Source organism: Camarhynchus parvulus, chromosome 2 (assembly GCF_901933205.1).
Source record: "Camarhynchus parvulus chromosome 2, STF_HiC, whole genome shotgun sequence".
In the NCBI taxonomy this organism is placed as follows: Eukaryota; Metazoa; Chordata; class Aves; order Passeriformes; family Thraupidae; genus Camarhynchus; species Camarhynchus parvulus.
In genome coordinates, this window is record NC_044572.1 from 45,914,983 (window position 1) to 45,931,314 (window position 16,332).

Below are 16,332 nucleotides of genomic sequence, written 5' to 3' on the forward strand. Positions count from 1 at the left end.
ACTTGTAGCAGAGCAGGACCAAACAACCAAGTCTGGATCCATTTCTGCCCTGATCCCAGGGCATGGGATGCACCAACCCAGGCTGCGTGGTGGGCACCTGGGCTGCCCCCCAGTCCTCAGGCTGCTCCTGCAACTTGGGGGCTCAGTGTGCAGGCAGCAGGCAAGGCAGGCTGCAGGCAGGGCTAGCAGAGCAGGCTGCAAGCAGGGCAGGCCTCCTGGAGGAATGCAGGGGCCCCTGGGGCAGCTGTGAGGAGGAACAACATGTCCCTGTCCTGCCCTGCCGCCTTCCTGAAAACCTTCGGGAAGGCAGAGGCTGAGGCTTGGCCCCCCCACCTCTGCAGCATCCCATCCCACAGTCTGGCCCCCGGCTTGAGCCCAGCCTTCCCACCCACAGCAGCCCCCGGGCTCACCTCTGCAGTCACCTTGCTTCATCCCTCCCTCCTCCTCCACCCTCTGATTTGCCCTACAGTGCTGTGCATCCTCTTCCTCGTATAAAGCATCTGGCAGGTGCAGATAAATGGCACATTTAATGAAAACCTCTATTAGGAAGCTGCAAGGAAAGTCCATCATTTCCCCCTGCTATTCAGTCAAGAGTTCAGAGATGCCATGGCACTGCCTTGCAAGAACCTGAGAAACACATTTGCTCTTGCAAGAACCAAGCCAGGCTCTATCCTGGAAATACTTCTGCCTTATAAATTGCTCGCTCTGTTTATACTCCAGCCCTGGAGCCTTTATTACTTTCTTGCTAAAACACACCAGAGCACGTATCTCAGGCCCTGCAGAGCGGTGTGCATAGTCCTGCAGGAAATGACCTGCAGGGACAGCCACAGCCCTGGAGAGACACAAGTACGGGGACCAGCCCTGGACATGTCCACAGACAACCTGGTGGGCTGCCAGCTGCTGGTTCCTCACACTCATTTGGTTGCAAATAGGCAGTGTGAGCATGCAATAGTTGCTTTTGGAGAGAGATCTGGCTATAAATTGGCACCCAGACTCCTCCTAATCATGTTTTTCCATAAACTATACAGCCGCGGGCTGTTGTCATGCTTTAAAATATGAGGGCGTTTTCTCCCAGATTGAAAAAAGATCGGGGCGGGGGGAGGGCAGGGGAGAGAAACTTGCGAACTTGTGGTGGAGATATTTCTTCACATTTTCTCCATCTCTCTGCAATGTAAGCCCAGACACCAACGTGGCAGCGAGAAACAAAGACAGATGATCCCCTTTCCGCTCTCACAGGAGACTTCCCCGTTTAGCCAGGCAGGCAGAGCTGTGGCCCAGCCTGCCGGCCCTGGAGGGCCGTGCTGCTCCTGCACAAGGCTGCGCTGATGTGCCCACTGCTCCCACCGAGGTGGAGCCAAAAGCTGGGAACACCACTCGGGGCTGCTTCTCCCCAGATCTGGGGCAGCTGAGATTGCCACGTGGAGCGAGGCTGAGTTACAAGCTGTCAGCATTATTTTGCATGAATAAATGCAGTGCGTAAGCCTTGCCCACAGGAACAAAAACAGATTAAATGAGCAATGTTTTGGTTTTTTGGGTTTTTTTGTCCTCTTCAAAGGGTAGGGTTTAGAATAAGTTAATTCAAATTGGCACATAGATTTTGGTCCTGTGCTACAACAGCAATCGTGGACCTCTTAATTTCTTAATAGGCATCGGCTGTAAAAGTCACAGGAACTATAAACATGTGGGACCATATCTAATCACAGCAGAAGGGTCTGCAAGTCAGTGTACTATTACATCTCCAGTCTAGTAGAAAGTTCAAGTTAATCATCGGCTCACTTAAGAATACCCCTAGCCCAAATCTCACAGAAAGAATAAATCCGAGCAGGAAACTTCAAAGGTATTTTGCTGCCTAATGTTCACTGAAAGCGTTGCAAATTCAGCTCCAAAATGCCTTTGAATCGCTTGGCGGCGATCCCCCCTGGAAGGCGCTCGCCATCAAAGTGTCTGCTCATGCATGCGGAGCCTGGAAGGAGGCCAGGCCCAGAGCGAGGGGTTCCCTATCCAAAGGGCTTCAGCAGCCTTTTCCACATAAGCATTGTTCTGCAGACAGCTGATTTGATCCTCTGGCATAGGAAGGAAATGTACTTTACATAGCTGGTGAAGGTCAGCAGCATCCAGAGCGGCCATTTGGCAAGAAGACTGCTTCCCCCCACTCCTTCCCTCTGCAAAGGGGTGAGCTCCTGCAGGTCAGACTGTAAAAGGACTTACAGATGTTAGATAAAAAGTAATGGCAGAAAATGTGTGCATGACCCTAAAAAAGAAGGAAAAAAAAATACATGATCTGATGGAAGTTAGATTCTTCCTTGGTTTGTGTGTTGAAAGCTGAAAATAGAGATATCTACGCCCAAATCCTTCTGCTCCACAAAACAGTTTGTTTTTTAGAGGGATGGAAGAGCCTCATCTCAGTCTGTTGGAATGAAAAAAAACTCCAGTAGACACAAGTCTGAGTCTCTGATGGGTTGGATAGGAGCATGGCCTCCCCTGATTAATTTCACATCCTTTGGGGAGAAAGAGGCAAGAAGGTGCAAGATGTGTAATTTCCTTTCCAAGTGCTCTTTGTCCACGTTGCATATTCCTCCAGTGAGTAAAGCAGTGCTGGGGCTCACGCTCCCATACTTATCTACCTGGTACTCTGTTTCCTTTCTGTCATTGTCCATACAAATATGAACTCAATATGTGCTTCAGTACCAACTTTGTTGTTACTTACTCTTTTAACATTGAAGCTTGCCCATTTTCATATTGAAAGCTAAGCATCTCAGCTAAGCCCATCTCCGAAAGCATCCTGAAGCCAGCGATGAGGAGGAAGTGTCCCATACCTCGGTCACTTGCTGTGATTCTGCTGGTCAGCCCAGGGTGTTGCCAAAAACAGACTTCCAGGAGCCCTTTCTGAGGACGCTCTTTAGACACTGAAACTGATTTGGCTTTCATTGCCCCAGCTGAGCTTTACCTCAAAGTTGGCAGTTTTGGTCAAGACCCACAAAAGAGGTAGTCCCTGGCTCTTGGTAACTGGTGGCCTGAGCCTACACCTGCCTGGCACGAAGCAGCAGATGGGGGCCACTGTGGCCTCTCCCAACCACAAAAATAGGAGGCAAACCCCTTCCACTCCAGCCAAAAGAGCCCTGGCACCGGCAGGGGTTTGCTGTCTTTGCACGATGGACATCCAGATGGAGGCTAAACCCTCCTCCTGAACTTGTGGGGCTTGTGCAAAGTGGGGTTTAGCCCCCAGGGTCCCACCTTCTCCCAAAGTGAAAGAGGGCTTGTGGGGATCAACTTGAGAGAGCTGTGAGACCCCCTCCTTCCCTCATCCCCACAGCAGAGGAGAGCTTGGAAAGGTCTGTTAGATGGGATTGCTTGATAGTTGGGATGTTTCCCTGATATTGTGAAAAGCTCCAGCATTATCAATCTCTTTAAAAAGTGGCAGGCCATGGTTAGTAGCAATATGTACTGGGATGCCATTTCTCCAGATCCTGAGGACTGGGGGAGCTCTACTGCTTTGCCCTGTGCCAGGATTCCCATCTGCCTGTCTTCCCTAGAAACCATAAACTCCCTTATCTAAAGCTGTGCTACAGCTGGGCTAATTTTTGTGAGTCCAAAGTTCATCATTTATCAGCTCAAGCTCCAGCCTAAGTCTGTTGCTGCAGGGACGAGACTCCAGCCTCTCAGTCCTGCTCGGAGCCTCTTCGGAGACACAGAAGCAGTTCCAAGGTTGCCCTGAAAGAAGACAAGGCACCTTTTCCAGGGGTTCACAGTGCCATCATTTTTAACTACATTGGGCCAAATCTCTCAGGAAGAGGCAGGATATTTTAGGTCAGGCCTCAGTTGCACAGGAGTGTTTTTGTAAGGGAATGGGTCAAAGAGGGGAGGGGATTTTTTTTTTAAATTTCTGACATGTTTTGGTCACAGCCCAATTCACTATTATTAAAGGCAGAGAATTTCCACATTCCTTAACATTTGGCCCTCCCTCCTGGAGCCTGGGGGAGAATTACAATAACAAGTTATAGGAATGCGGGACACGTGCCTGGGCCCGCAGGATCAACTGCACCAGTTAGTTTAGTGAGAGGTACCACAGCTCCCTGCCAACCAGCCTCTCCCAGGAACCCAACAGAGTTCCTACTGCAGCCCTCCAACCTCTGGGCAGCCCCAGGCTGTGTTTTGCCATGAAAATTTTGCAACTGGCCCAGGCTGACAGAGGAGGGAGGCTGAGATGTAAAGTGTAGATTCACATGGGTAAGTCTTTAATCATGGGCATGAAGTGTCCCGATCACATTGGGGCACCCTAAATGCAGTTTTACACACAGTTCCTATACCCTTTAAGCATTTGGGAACAACATGATTCACCCAGTTCCTATGTATCACATGTATGCTACCGAATTCCAAAGCAACAATAATTTTATGATGTCATGATCCATCTGCTTCTTTCCTGATCTAAATGTCTTCGGAGTTGGTCTTGCTGCAGTTACACGTATGATGCTGAATAATGGGGTGGGGGGTTCCCGAAGGTGTCCGGAAGGCTGGGATGCTGATGTTATCTTGGGCATCCAGAGGTATCCTTTATTCTTCAGGCAAGGCGTCCTCTTCCTCCGATGATCCAGGGTCCTTTAGTCACGTTTACTTAAGTGTGACTATCCAGCACAGAACGTCTATCTACACCAAGAAAATTCATACAATTTCCTACTATACAGACTAATTGCCCCAGTAGTTATGGAACGAGATTTTCCTCGCAGTTTTTTCATGGGGGAGTTGGGCCGTTGGTTTTTTTTCTTCCTCGACGGGTGTCTGTGATTTTTCACAAGGCCTCTTCAGGAAGGTTTCCGGGCTGCAGGGTGAAAAGGAGGAATATTACCCAGCGAGGAGACGAGGCAAAACCACTTTGCTTGCATCACCCGGGTGACTTTAACCAGCGTGCACAGCCCCTTTCCCAGCTCCGCTGCCTGACCCGACCCCTTCCCGAACCCATTCGGACACCGCGGGACGGCTCCGGAACCGCGCGCGACCTTTCCAGACGGACCGCGCGCGCCCCCGCCACGCAGCGGGGGCGAGCAGCGCGCGCTGCCCGGCGGTGGGCGTGGCCTGGGGCGCGGTCAGCGGGGAAGGTCGGGGCGCGATCACCGTTGCCACGCCCCTTACCGCGCCCGCAGCCACGCCCCCGGAGGGGACGGGCGCGGCGGGAGCGCGGCGGGACGGAGCGGCTGCCGCTGCCGGCGTTGCCTTGATCCCGGCGGGAAGGAGGAGGAGAGGAGGAGGAGGAACAAGAAGAAGAAGAAGGAGAAAACGGGGGTCTTCCCGCTAAGCCGGGCAGGATGGACAAGTACGACGATCTGGGTCTGGAAGCCAGCAAGTTCATCGAGGACCTCAACATGTACGAGGCCTCCAAGGACGGTCTCTTTCGGGTGGACAAAGCTGCCGGCAACAACCCCGAGTTCGAGGAGACCAGGCGGGTGTTCGCCACCAAGATGGCCAAGATCCACCTCCAGCAGCAGCAGCAGCAGCAGCAGGAGGAGATGCTGATGGCCGCGATGAACGGAGGGGCTGCCGCCTTCCACCCGCCCCGTCCCAGCCCGCCGGTGGCGCGGGGTTCGAAGCCGCCCGCCGCCGCCGAGGGGCCGCGAGCGAGGCCCTGCGAGGGAGCGGAGCGCGGCTTCGGAGAGAGCGGCGCACGTGCCGAGGCCCCGGGGAGCCAGGCCGGGCGCCGGGGCTGGGAAGCGGAGCCTGACAGGATCCCCCGAGTGGGGGGCTCACAGCCCGGCATGGGGCGCGGGGAGCAGCAGGCTGGGAGCCCCGGCGACCCCCAGCCCTGCCGCGGCGGGCAGGAGAACGGCGGCGAGGGCAGGCGAGGCGTAGGGGGCCGTGAGCCGATGCCAGCCGGACAGAGATCCTCCTCCTTCTCAAACGCCGGGACCCCCTCGGCACCCTCGGTGGGGCCAGAGGAGCCCCCGCCACAGCAGAGGTCCTCATCCTTCTCGGCACCCTCAGCGCAGCCCACTCGGGGGTTTTCAGGCTCCGCTGAGCCCTGCGGTCCCAAAGGCGGAGGAGATGGCAGCCAGCCGTGGTACCAGGGTGTCTCGCTGTCCTTCCCGCCAGGCTCCGCACCTGCTGCTCCCAGTGTGGAATACCAGCACGCCGCTGCCTACCCCAGCCCAGGCGGTCACTTCGTGGCCCACGGTCAGAGCCACAGGCCTGCCAGCGGCAGCGGGAACCCTGAGCCGGGCTCCTCACGCCTGGCCTCCCGAGGGATGGTGGCTCCCAATGCCCAGCAGATGCTTTTCCCGGAGGGCGTGAGTGGGCCACGGTCGGACTCTGGGCACCTGGATGGCTCCAGCGCAGCAAAGGTGAAGCTGCCCTGCCAGACCCTCCTTCCGCAGCCTGAGCAAGGGCCGTCGGCGGCTGAGCTGAAGCTGGAGGCACTGACCCAGCGCCTGGAGCAGGAGATGGATGCTCGGCCAAAGGCCGATTACTTCGGTAAGGAGGCAGTCCGCCCGTCGGCACGAGGAGGGCTCATTGCAAAGTGTCACGGGCGGCTTCAGACCTGCCGGATTGCATTGGCCTGTACATCTGCTTGGTTGTGCTCTGTCAGTTGCCCAGAGCAGGGGTTTTTTATTTAAATTTTATTTATCACAGGGATTAGAAGCTCTTCCTCCTGTGACACCTTTTTCTTTAATCCTACCTCTCTAATTTTAAAGCAAAGGTAGTTTAGCAGTTTTGCAGGGGGGACAGTTCTGGGAAGAAGCTGGAACAGCGTATTTTGAAGTGCCCTTCATTGCCAGCAGGGAGGCATTTAACTTTTCTTGACAATGCTCCTGGTTTTGTGTGTCTTACAAGGATGCGTCCCGACCACGACCACGTGTGGGTGGGAAGGCAGCCGTCCAGCCTGCGGAGGAGTCGTGCCTGCATAGGCTGCCGTCATGGAGAACGGCGCGGAGTTCAGGGAAGAGAGAAGTAGCTTGGAGATGGGAAGGGCAGTGGTTTCTCAAAGTTGCCAGGATTTCCCTCTGCCCCCAGGTGCTGGTTCCCATCAGCAGTGAAATGATTGGTGCATCCCGAAGATGGCAGAAGAACGGGCAGTAGGCACCTTCTTCCCTAAATCTGGGGTCTGTGACGAGTCCAGACCACCACCAGAGGTTATCACTGGCGCTTGGCAGTGGAAAGGACCCACTTGCATGCCAGGACTCCCGATGAGAATATTGAATATCCTCCTGGATTAAATTGATTTGCTACCCCAGGATGGCGGGAGGTCAGGGTCGAATTGCGTGTTTCCGTTCCCTGCTGTGCCACTTCACAATTTAACAGCAGATAAGATAGCTCAGCTTTTGGGAGAGGGAAACCCAGAGGCAGTTGATGGGAAGGCTGGAAACTCCATGATTAACTTAAGAAACTATGGGAGCAGGCCAGGTGTATGGATATGCCTCATGATTTTAGACCTGCAGTCATAGAAGTAGAGCACGGACAGATTAAATTCTTCAGCCTGGTGCTGAGGAAGGGTTCTGTGCATTTCCGCCTGCACAGGTGCTGTTGCACAGAGTCCTGTCTGGTGGGGTCGGTGGGTGGCTCCGTGGTGGTCTGAGCCGCACCAGAGCTTCACACCGAGCTTTGGGGGTGTAGCTGGGGGGACCACCGAGCGCTCAGCTGCAGATTGCATAACTAAATGTGTTTCTTGGCAGCAGGCAGGGGGACTTGCCCTCAGAGGGCTGTGCCGGGGTTGTTTATCTTGGTATCCGAGACTGGATTAAGCCCTGTGGCAGGGCAGGAGCATTTTTTATCCTGTCGTAGAAAAGTGATGTGTTCAGCTGCTCAGCTCCCAGTGTTTTGGCCTGGAAACAAGTTTTGGCACTTTCCGTCCCCTGCAGGAAGCGCGCGGTTTGAATGAGCGCAGGGAGCCTCGCTGGGGGGGGCTGAATGCCGTGACCGGGAGCTGATAACGGGGATGGGGTTGGGACAGCAGGATCCTGGGAGGTGGTGCTCGAAAATGGGAATGTTTTTCTGGAGGTGACATTCAGCTCCACTGGAGAGGTGTCAGGGGTCTCTCTGACAGACCCTGCTGTGTCTGCTTCTCGCAGCGTGTGTAAACTAGCTGGATCATACCTCATCTGAAATGTGCCTGAGGATGGGCTCAGGAGGCAGAGGAACCCAGTGAATGGCTAGATTACTTTTACATTTTTGTCACAAAATAAGGATGCAAGGCAAGAGGAGGCTTTTGTCCCATGGGAGATTTATAGTGAAGCAGGAGTATTTTTGGCAGCATGGAGAGCCCGGCTGGTCAGGTGGCAGAGTGAGCCCCAGGGAGGGAGGAGACACTGAGACTGCCTGATCCCCAGTGAGGTGTTCTGACATCCTTCTGCCAGGAGATTTTGCACCAGGATGTGATGTCTGAGAAATATGGGAAGGAGGAGAGTGAGAAGAAAAAAAGAAATTATGTGGTCTTGGCAGAGGGAAAAGTAAAGTTTTGTGAAGCCTCAGTTCAGCAGACAAAGGTTCAGCAGATCTGCCCTGCTGAAGACCAAGGAGCAGGAAGGAACAAGTATCGAGGTATTTTAATTCTGGGCCTCCTCCTCCTCCCCCTCTCTTTCTCACTTTTATTTTCATTTTTTGTGCAGTTACCTTACTTCCTTTGAAGGAACAAAGGACACAGCTGGCCTTCTCAATTATTTTTTGCTACGCCCTACTCTCAAGCTACCGAACTTTAGGATGTAAAATAAACACTTTCATGCAATAGTGATAAAAAGGATCAATAGTTTGTTTTGTTGTAGACTTCTTCCCCAGTGAAGGGAAGTCTGTTGCAGCTGTTTTGAAGTTCATCAGAGCCAGGAAATGAAACCAGGACTAAAGTACAAATGACCAAATTATTTTATAAAAAATATTTTCAGTTCTAATTTTATGTGCTGCTTTTGTAACAAGGGGGTGTTTTTGAAGATGGATCTGTCTGTCAGGTTAGCATACTATTCTTCAGTCTGTCTCAGTCAGGACCAGATGTTTATAAAGAACAATTAATTCTGATCACAGTAAAGGAGCTGCTTTCTCCTTCACTATGTGAAAATGTGTGCTTGTATGTGAAAGCCTAGGAAAGGATAAGCCAGGGACTAGGTAAAATACAGGTAGGATGCTGTGCTGAGGAGCAGCACTCTGGTTGTCTGTCAGCACCAACTTGCTGAGCAAAATGCTTTTGTCTGCTCAGAGTAGGTATAATAAGTGAAAGGAAAGAAATAGACAAAGCCAAGAATTTGCTCTGGGTTTTTTTTCCTTTTGTTTTTTTGGAAGTAGTGACCTATGTGTGAGCTGCCTGAGCTGCGCATGTCTCTGGAGGAATTTCAGTTCTCCAAGAGGGCTTTTGAAATGCTGATTTGATTTATGTGGGCTGTCGAGGAGGAGGTAGGGAGTCTCAGGTATCACCCAGGTCTTTTTCTTGGGGAAGGAAAAGCTGAAGTTGCTCAGAGAGTGACTGGTTGCTTTCTAGAGAAACTGGTTCCCGTGAGAGAGACTGGTTCCCCTGCAGCAGAGAAGGGCCCCCATGTCCCTGGGAGGTGTCACTGGAAGCCAGCTTAGGATGTATTTAGGTTTTGGTGTATTATTTCCAGAGAACATTCAGAGGTGATGTGCCCAAATCCCACTGATTTCCCATGGAATTCCTTTGGGTGCATCAGCCTTCATCTCCTCTTGGTGACAGAAGATTAAATAGGACTGATCGGGGAGCTGCAAATCCTTTGGCAGCACCACCCAAATGTTTAGGGTTAGGTGAAGCGACACCTTCCCGAAGACTGAAGGTGCCTGATGAGCTTTCAGGTGAGACAGATGCACAACCAAACCAAGCATCTGCCTGCACTGCCTGGGAGTGACTTGGTAGAGGAGGGGCCTGGCTGAAGTGTGCTGGGGTCTGCACGAAGGTTTGACTGCTTGTCTTAGCATGCAGTGCCTTGGTCTGCAGGCACAGATGGATGCTTCTAGAGGTGTAACATGTAGCATCACGTTCTTAACAGTGCTTTTTTCATACAGCTAGATGGAAATCTCCACCTGATGAGGATTATCTACACCCTTACCAAGAGCTTTTTATAAAACCATTTTTATGAATGGTTTTTGTGTTATAAATATTTGTTAGCTGTTGTATTCTGGCTTCCTTGTTATTTACAGCAGAGCTGATAAGCTGTGGGTGATTTAGGAGGGCCCTGGGCATCTTGTTTTGCAGTCAAAAACTGGGATGCTTCCCAGCAGTCAGGCAGAGAATATCTCCTAGCACAGTCTGCAGAGTTTTTTTCCCTTTGGCATAAGCAGAGCAGTAGCTGAGTCGCTGAGCCCTGTGGAGAGCTGGGAGCCCAGCACCTTTGAGTGGGTGCGAGCAGCTCAAAGGTCAGCAGTGCTCTTTGGAAGTGTAGTGCACAGTGAAATTAGTGTTTCACCACTGCTGGAACCACAATTCGTTTGACTTTGGGGCTGTACACACCCAGGCACTTTACCAAACCCTGCTGATGGTGGGGCACCAGGACACTTCATGTGCAGCAAAGGTAATCTCAGGGCTGACAAGTGGAGAATTTCTGATTAAAATTAAAGTTCCTCTGAGTCTGTTTTGTCTGTGGATGATGATGACAATGCCATTTCCACCGGGAATGAGCAGAGGCATCCTTTACTACCCTCTCCTGGGAGAGTACCAAAGCTGAAAGGAGACACCTGCCTGCAGCAGAGAGGAGGGGGAGGCAGGGAGAGACAGGTCCTGGTGGAAGAAGGAAAGCCAGAAGGATCACAGCACTTGGAGTAGTGGGTTTGCACTACTACTACAGATTGCAAAGCTTATCTTACTGCAAGAAACCAAGCAAATAAGTATTGGCTTGGAATATGGCTCTTCAAGATTACAGCAGTATGTGCTTCTCCTCCCTACCTCTGGGGAGCTCAGCTGGGTTTGCAAGCTAAGGAAAAATCTACCAAAAAGAAAGAAAAAGCAAAGAGTTGAGGCAGAGGAGCAATCAGTGTTTCAGCCAGAATACAGTGAGAGTGGGACTGAAAGAAATAAGGAGCCTCATTCATATGGCATGGGAACTATCATAATCTCTGACGGCACTATAAGGTACTTAAAATGTCGCTGACGTGAGTTTGATGGCATTTTCGTCCTTCACTGGCAGCGTGTACATGAAGATCTGCAGCAAGGTCGGGGGTCAAGAATGTGGCATGAAAAAGGGAACAGAAAACTTGTGTTTACCAACTCTGTGGTCCTCTGGGCAAGGAGTACCTGTCCATCTTTGTGCAGACAACCCAGTCACTCCGTGCCAATCTGCCAGGTTTTCCAGGCACTCAGTCTCACCCAGACCTCCAAATCTCCTTGAAATCACCTCTCCAGCAAGAGTTACTGCTCAGTAGTGGATAAGCAGCATAGCAAGGCATGCAATGTGTGTTATTTAGAGTTTGATGTAGGAGTTACTTGGTAAAGGTGAGCCATGGGAAGGTGGGTGGGTTCAAGTTCCAGAGAAATTCTAAAGTAAAACCAGGAAAACTGAGCATCACGCCATGTACGTCAGGGTGAAGGCTTTTCTCAGCAGTCTTTGAAACACATATGTGCAAGTGGAGGGCTTGGTTCTCCTGGGATAAATAGGTGGGTTGGAGACACAGCAGCTGCACCTGCACAGGGTCCTCCCTGTCAGAGTGAGTGTCAAGCAGAATTCTGATGGGGGAGACCCTTGTGAAGGTACAACTTCTGCTAGGAGGCATCAGGATCTACTGGGTGCGTGTGTGGACAGATGGGAATGATGTTACCAGAGGTGCAAAGTCTCTATGAGGAGTGGTTCTTCTAAGTTCAGCTGGGGGTTCTTCAGCATAAATCCAGCCTCCTGTAAGGAGAGGGCAAAACCCAGTTATATCTGATAGAGAAGAGTCAATCTGATGGTGGAAATGTGACTTGCACAGAGTATGTGGAAGGAGTAGGACAGACTTGCTGTTTCTGGATTAGCCAGATAAGCAGACTCACAACACCGGAATCATCCTGCCCCTGCATTCCTCTTACCTGTGACCAAATTGGCATTAAAGAAACCTCGCCACTGAAGCACTGTCACATTTGGCCATTCAAAATGAAGTGACAATATTAGTAAGCCCAGCCAGGAGCACTTGCAGGAAAGCTTGGCTGTGCTGTGTGTTGCTGAGAAGGGAGGTGAAGGTAGAGGTGAAGGCTGCTGAAAAGAAAGGGATGCTGTTGGAAGAACTGTGGTCTTGGTCTGTAGATTGATGTTGTCTGAGATGTGGAAATGAGTCTTAGTCCCAGAAAATGCTGCTGTTCAGCAAGCCTTGTGTTGAATTTTTAGCGAGTAGGATACAGTAAAAGTAACTAAACTCCTTCTGGTGAGTGTGAAATAGCAACACTTGGAGGAAAAAATGTCTCCAGGGGCTTTGAGTTGGGTGGTAAATGGAAATGCGCTTGTTGAATTTTGAGGGTGGGACTGACATTTGAGCACTGTGTTCGCTTTCTCACAGCCCTTGAGGTCTGTGTCCAACCTCTTGGATCATGTGAGGCGAGGCTGTTCCTGGTGAGAGCCCTCCTGGTCTGCAGTGCTGAGATGGAGTGTGGCAAGTGCCGGGAAGTGGCTTCCAGGGCATGTTTTTGGTCCCAGCTCTGTTCCAAAGGTCCCTTTGTTCAGACTCTCAGCTGCAGTGCGGGCGGTTGCTTGCTGCGTGATGCAAAAGGGAACAGAGATTTCTTTGTTGTCCAGGGACGGCTGCCCTGCCAGCAGAAATTGAACTGAAATCAGCAATTTCCATCCCTTTTCCTTCCCAAATCTGTCTGCCATTCTGCCTGTCCACTCATGCATGAATTTAATGGTGCTGTGCATGTGTGGTTTGTCATCCTGGCGGTAAAAGGGAAACCTGTAATTTCTTCTTAATAACGTTGTCTAATGTTAAAAATCATAATTTCAGAGGAGATGTCTGCTGCGATTGGTACTTGGATAAACACTTGTTAGGAGCTGCAAAGTTACTGAGTGCAGGAATCAGAGAACTTGCTGAACTGTGGCTACTTAGGATCCCTCTGCTTCACGCTGAGGACAGAAGTTTTTGCTAAAAGCCACTCCATGCCAAGAAAATTACCCAGAACTGCTGACTAGTGTCAGTGGCATGTGGGGCTGGAGCAATGCTGCTGACATTTTAACACCAGCAGCAAGCACAGTCAGCAGTGTTTCGGGAAATAGCCGTCAGAGCTGGCGTGGAGCAGGGCGTGGAGCCCGTTGTGCAGCAGGATGGGCTTGGAGGTGGCCCCGGTTGCGCTGGCTGCCGTCAGCTGGCTTTGCACGCGTGCTGCTGAGCAGATTTTTCCTTGCTTTTTCCTTGCTTAGCCTAAGCCAAAGGATCAGGATCATTGTGACAGCAGGGAGTGAATGGGAAAAAAAAAAGTGGTAAGGAAAAATCAATAAAAATCACTTCCCCCCCCCCCCCACACCTTTCAGGCCAGGTGTGCTGAGTGTCAGAGATGAAGGCTCAAGTATGTTGGTTAAAATACTTCAGAATATTATATCTGGAAAGAGCAAAGGTTTATTTAGAGAGTAATTTCACTTGCTAGTGAGATTTAATAGGCTTTCAAGTAAGATTTAGCAGATACATGTAAGAACATAAACTAGATTCAGATGTGCCATAATGCCATTTTTCAATTGTCAACCTTGGCACAGGAAATGTATGGATATTTATAGCATGTCTGGTTATGACATAGTTGAGTATTTTAGCGCATTACAGTTTTTACAAAAAACCTTGTCAATGTATTTTAAAAGCCCTTTCACTCCATGACTTTATTTTCCATTTTTTTAGGGGCCTAAATATCGAAAGAAGCAGGTGAAAGGGTTAATCAGGGGGTGAAATGGAACCTGGACTGAAAGGAAGGTGGAAGAGTGGTTGGGATGGTTGAGGGGTGGGAGGTGGAGGAAGATTTTGGTACAGATGTGAGAGCCTTGACAGCTCCTGCAGGATCTGTCCTGTTGGGAAGCCAGAGGGGCAGTGCCTGTGCTCTGAAGCGTAATGGGATAGACAGGAGATGGCAGGGGCAATTTCTGCCCTCCATAGGGTTTGCCTTAGCCTACTTAATAGTGGCTTATGCCTGCCAGCATCTTTACTGGGCGTTGTGCCTGCACTCAGCTGCTGTGTCTTCTGCCTCCTGCTTCTTCTTGCTGCTCATCCGCAGTCAGTGTCACCCGGCTGCTTTGTGGAGAGGAGGAAATCGGAGCATGCTGGTGAGATTTTCTGGAGCAGCCACTCATTGGCACAGGAGAAGGGGAAAATGCAGCACTTGCAGTGCAATAAATACGTTGGCTCTGTGGAAAGCCTGGTGGGTGTCGTGGAAAATTGGCAGGTTTTCTGCTCTCTAAACTTTCTGCTCGACATTGCTGTACTCAAGAGGGAATTTTGAGTCGTTAGCTCTTGTGTCAGATCATTGCACAGAAATTCAGGCTGCTGCTGAATGTGTGCATTCCTGGAAGAGCACATCCATTTGAAAAACCAATTTTTTCTTATCTTTGCCTTGACTCTATTTTCCTTTTTCTAATGCCTGTATGATTTATCTTTCTTAAAATGTTTCTTTCAATAAACGAGATAAACCTGCTCAATTCAAAAAAAGCCAGAAAGTTTTGCTCTCTTGGTGCCAGCCTGAGTGCTGGGGTGGACCCACAGCCAAGTGAGCATTTCATTCGTGTAGGATTTGGACAAAACAAAGTAACTAATTATTCTTTGCAGCCTTCTCTGCAGGTTTGTGTCAGTGTGGACTCTGGCTCTGAGTGCAGTGGGGCTTGGCACAGCTCTAGGACGGCTTTCAGTGTGCTGGTTGGATGCACACAGGCAGCTGCAGCACAGAGAGCCAGGTCTGCTCTGCAAAAACCTGGGGAAACCAAGTGTCTGCTTTTCAGCAGCCGTGTGTGTGCTACTGCAAAGGACTCCTGAGTGGTTTTATCCCTGTAGTGTGAAAACTGACCGCCAGGGCTATCAGCTGCAGGAAGAAATTCTTACTCACCCTGGCAGTGCAAGCCTGATGCTGCCAGAATTGAGTTACTTTTCAGTGCTGTTGTAAGCACAGTGGACTTCTTCCTAACTTTCTCCAGACTTTTTCAGTTACTCTGGAGCTTGCAGTGCCACAAAAGAAGTGAAATTTTGTTTACCATCCTCAGCATAACTAAGGATCTCCCGCAGGATTATGCTGTTCCTCCTCCTGGGCCAGTAGGAGTGAGGTGTGACTCACAGACCCTTGAGGAGGGATTTTAAGAGCCAGGATTAATAGGTCTGGTAATGGTGAAAGGTGAAGTCACATTAGAGTTGCTACAGACCAGAGACAGGAACACATAATCTGTTTTTCCTTCACACTGTCCCTTCTTCATTTATTTGCTTAAACAGAGATTCAAGTTTCTCAGTTAGAGGTAATTAAAGGATGGTGCTGCTTTAAAAACAGCCTGTCACAATAGCAGGGCAATGCCTGAAGTAAGTTAAACTGGCTTGATGTCCCATTTCCTTGTTAAGAGAGGTACATGTCAGGTAGTCTGGCTCTGTTTTGCTGGGGAACCATTAGGGTCTTCAGCAGGCACAACTGGGGTCTGAAATGGATGATTTAAAGGAGGTAAGTAAAGAGCTGTGTTTTCCTCACATCAGTTGTGACCAACAAGCTTATACAATAATTGCCAGAAACTATTGTCTGTGAAGAGCTCTGAGCACCCCTTACTGATACTCACTGCTTTTGTGAGGATCCTTAAGGGTCCTTAAGCAGATTTAGATGTATATAAAGGTTGTCAGGAAGGATGGGAGAAGGAAGGAAGGACAGAACTGTTCTTGTGCAGTTTATATTTTTGCAGAAGTCTTTCACCATGGAGGTTTGATGGCTGTCATGACTTCTGTTAACAGCACCTCTCTGGGCAGGTGACAGTGATGTCACCTACATCATGTGGCTTCAGTGGCATGGTCCTAAGCTGTTCAGCCACCATGACAAGCTAAATGTGTTGTCACCCAGCCAGTGTCCCCAGGCACCCTGTTGGGTCCCACTTGTGACCTCTCTTCTCTCCCCCAGGTACCTGTGTGAAGTGCAGCAAGGGCGTGTATGGAGCAAACCAAGCTTGCCAAGCCATGGGCAACCTCTACCATGACAGCTGCTTCACCTGTGGAGCCTGCAGTGAGTATCCTTGGCCTTATCTGATTCCTGAGTATCCCTGGTGCCAGGCCCTGCAGCAAACTCTTCAGGCTTAACATTTTTCTGGTGTAAAGGGGGGAGAAAAGAAAGCAGTTACTAAACTATCTCCCAGCTGGAGTCTGCTGCAGCTCTATGACTTGGTGGTGGTGCTGCTTGCTGTTTGTTTTTGAATGGATTGTTGCAAGGCATGTAGAAATGATATTTTGGATTGTGCCAGG

The 16,332-nt window shown here is 50.4% G+C and overlaps 1 protein-coding gene across 1 annotated transcript in view; it reads left to right on the forward strand.

Annotated features, from left to right (window-relative positions):
• Positions 1-5,142: 5,142 nt before the first annotated feature.
• Positions 5,143-16,332, forward strand: part of LIMD1 (LIM domains containing 1) — a 32,716-nt gene continuing 21,526 nt past the window's right edge. The window contains exons 1-2 of the mRNA XM_030971782.1: positions 5,143-6,459; positions 15,995-16,096. Coding sequence (XP_030827642.1) covers positions 5,301-6,459; positions 15,995-16,096 — 1,261 coding nt within the window. The 5' untranslated portion in view covers positions 5,143-5,300. The remainder of the gene's footprint in view (positions 6,460-15,994; positions 16,097-16,332) is intronic.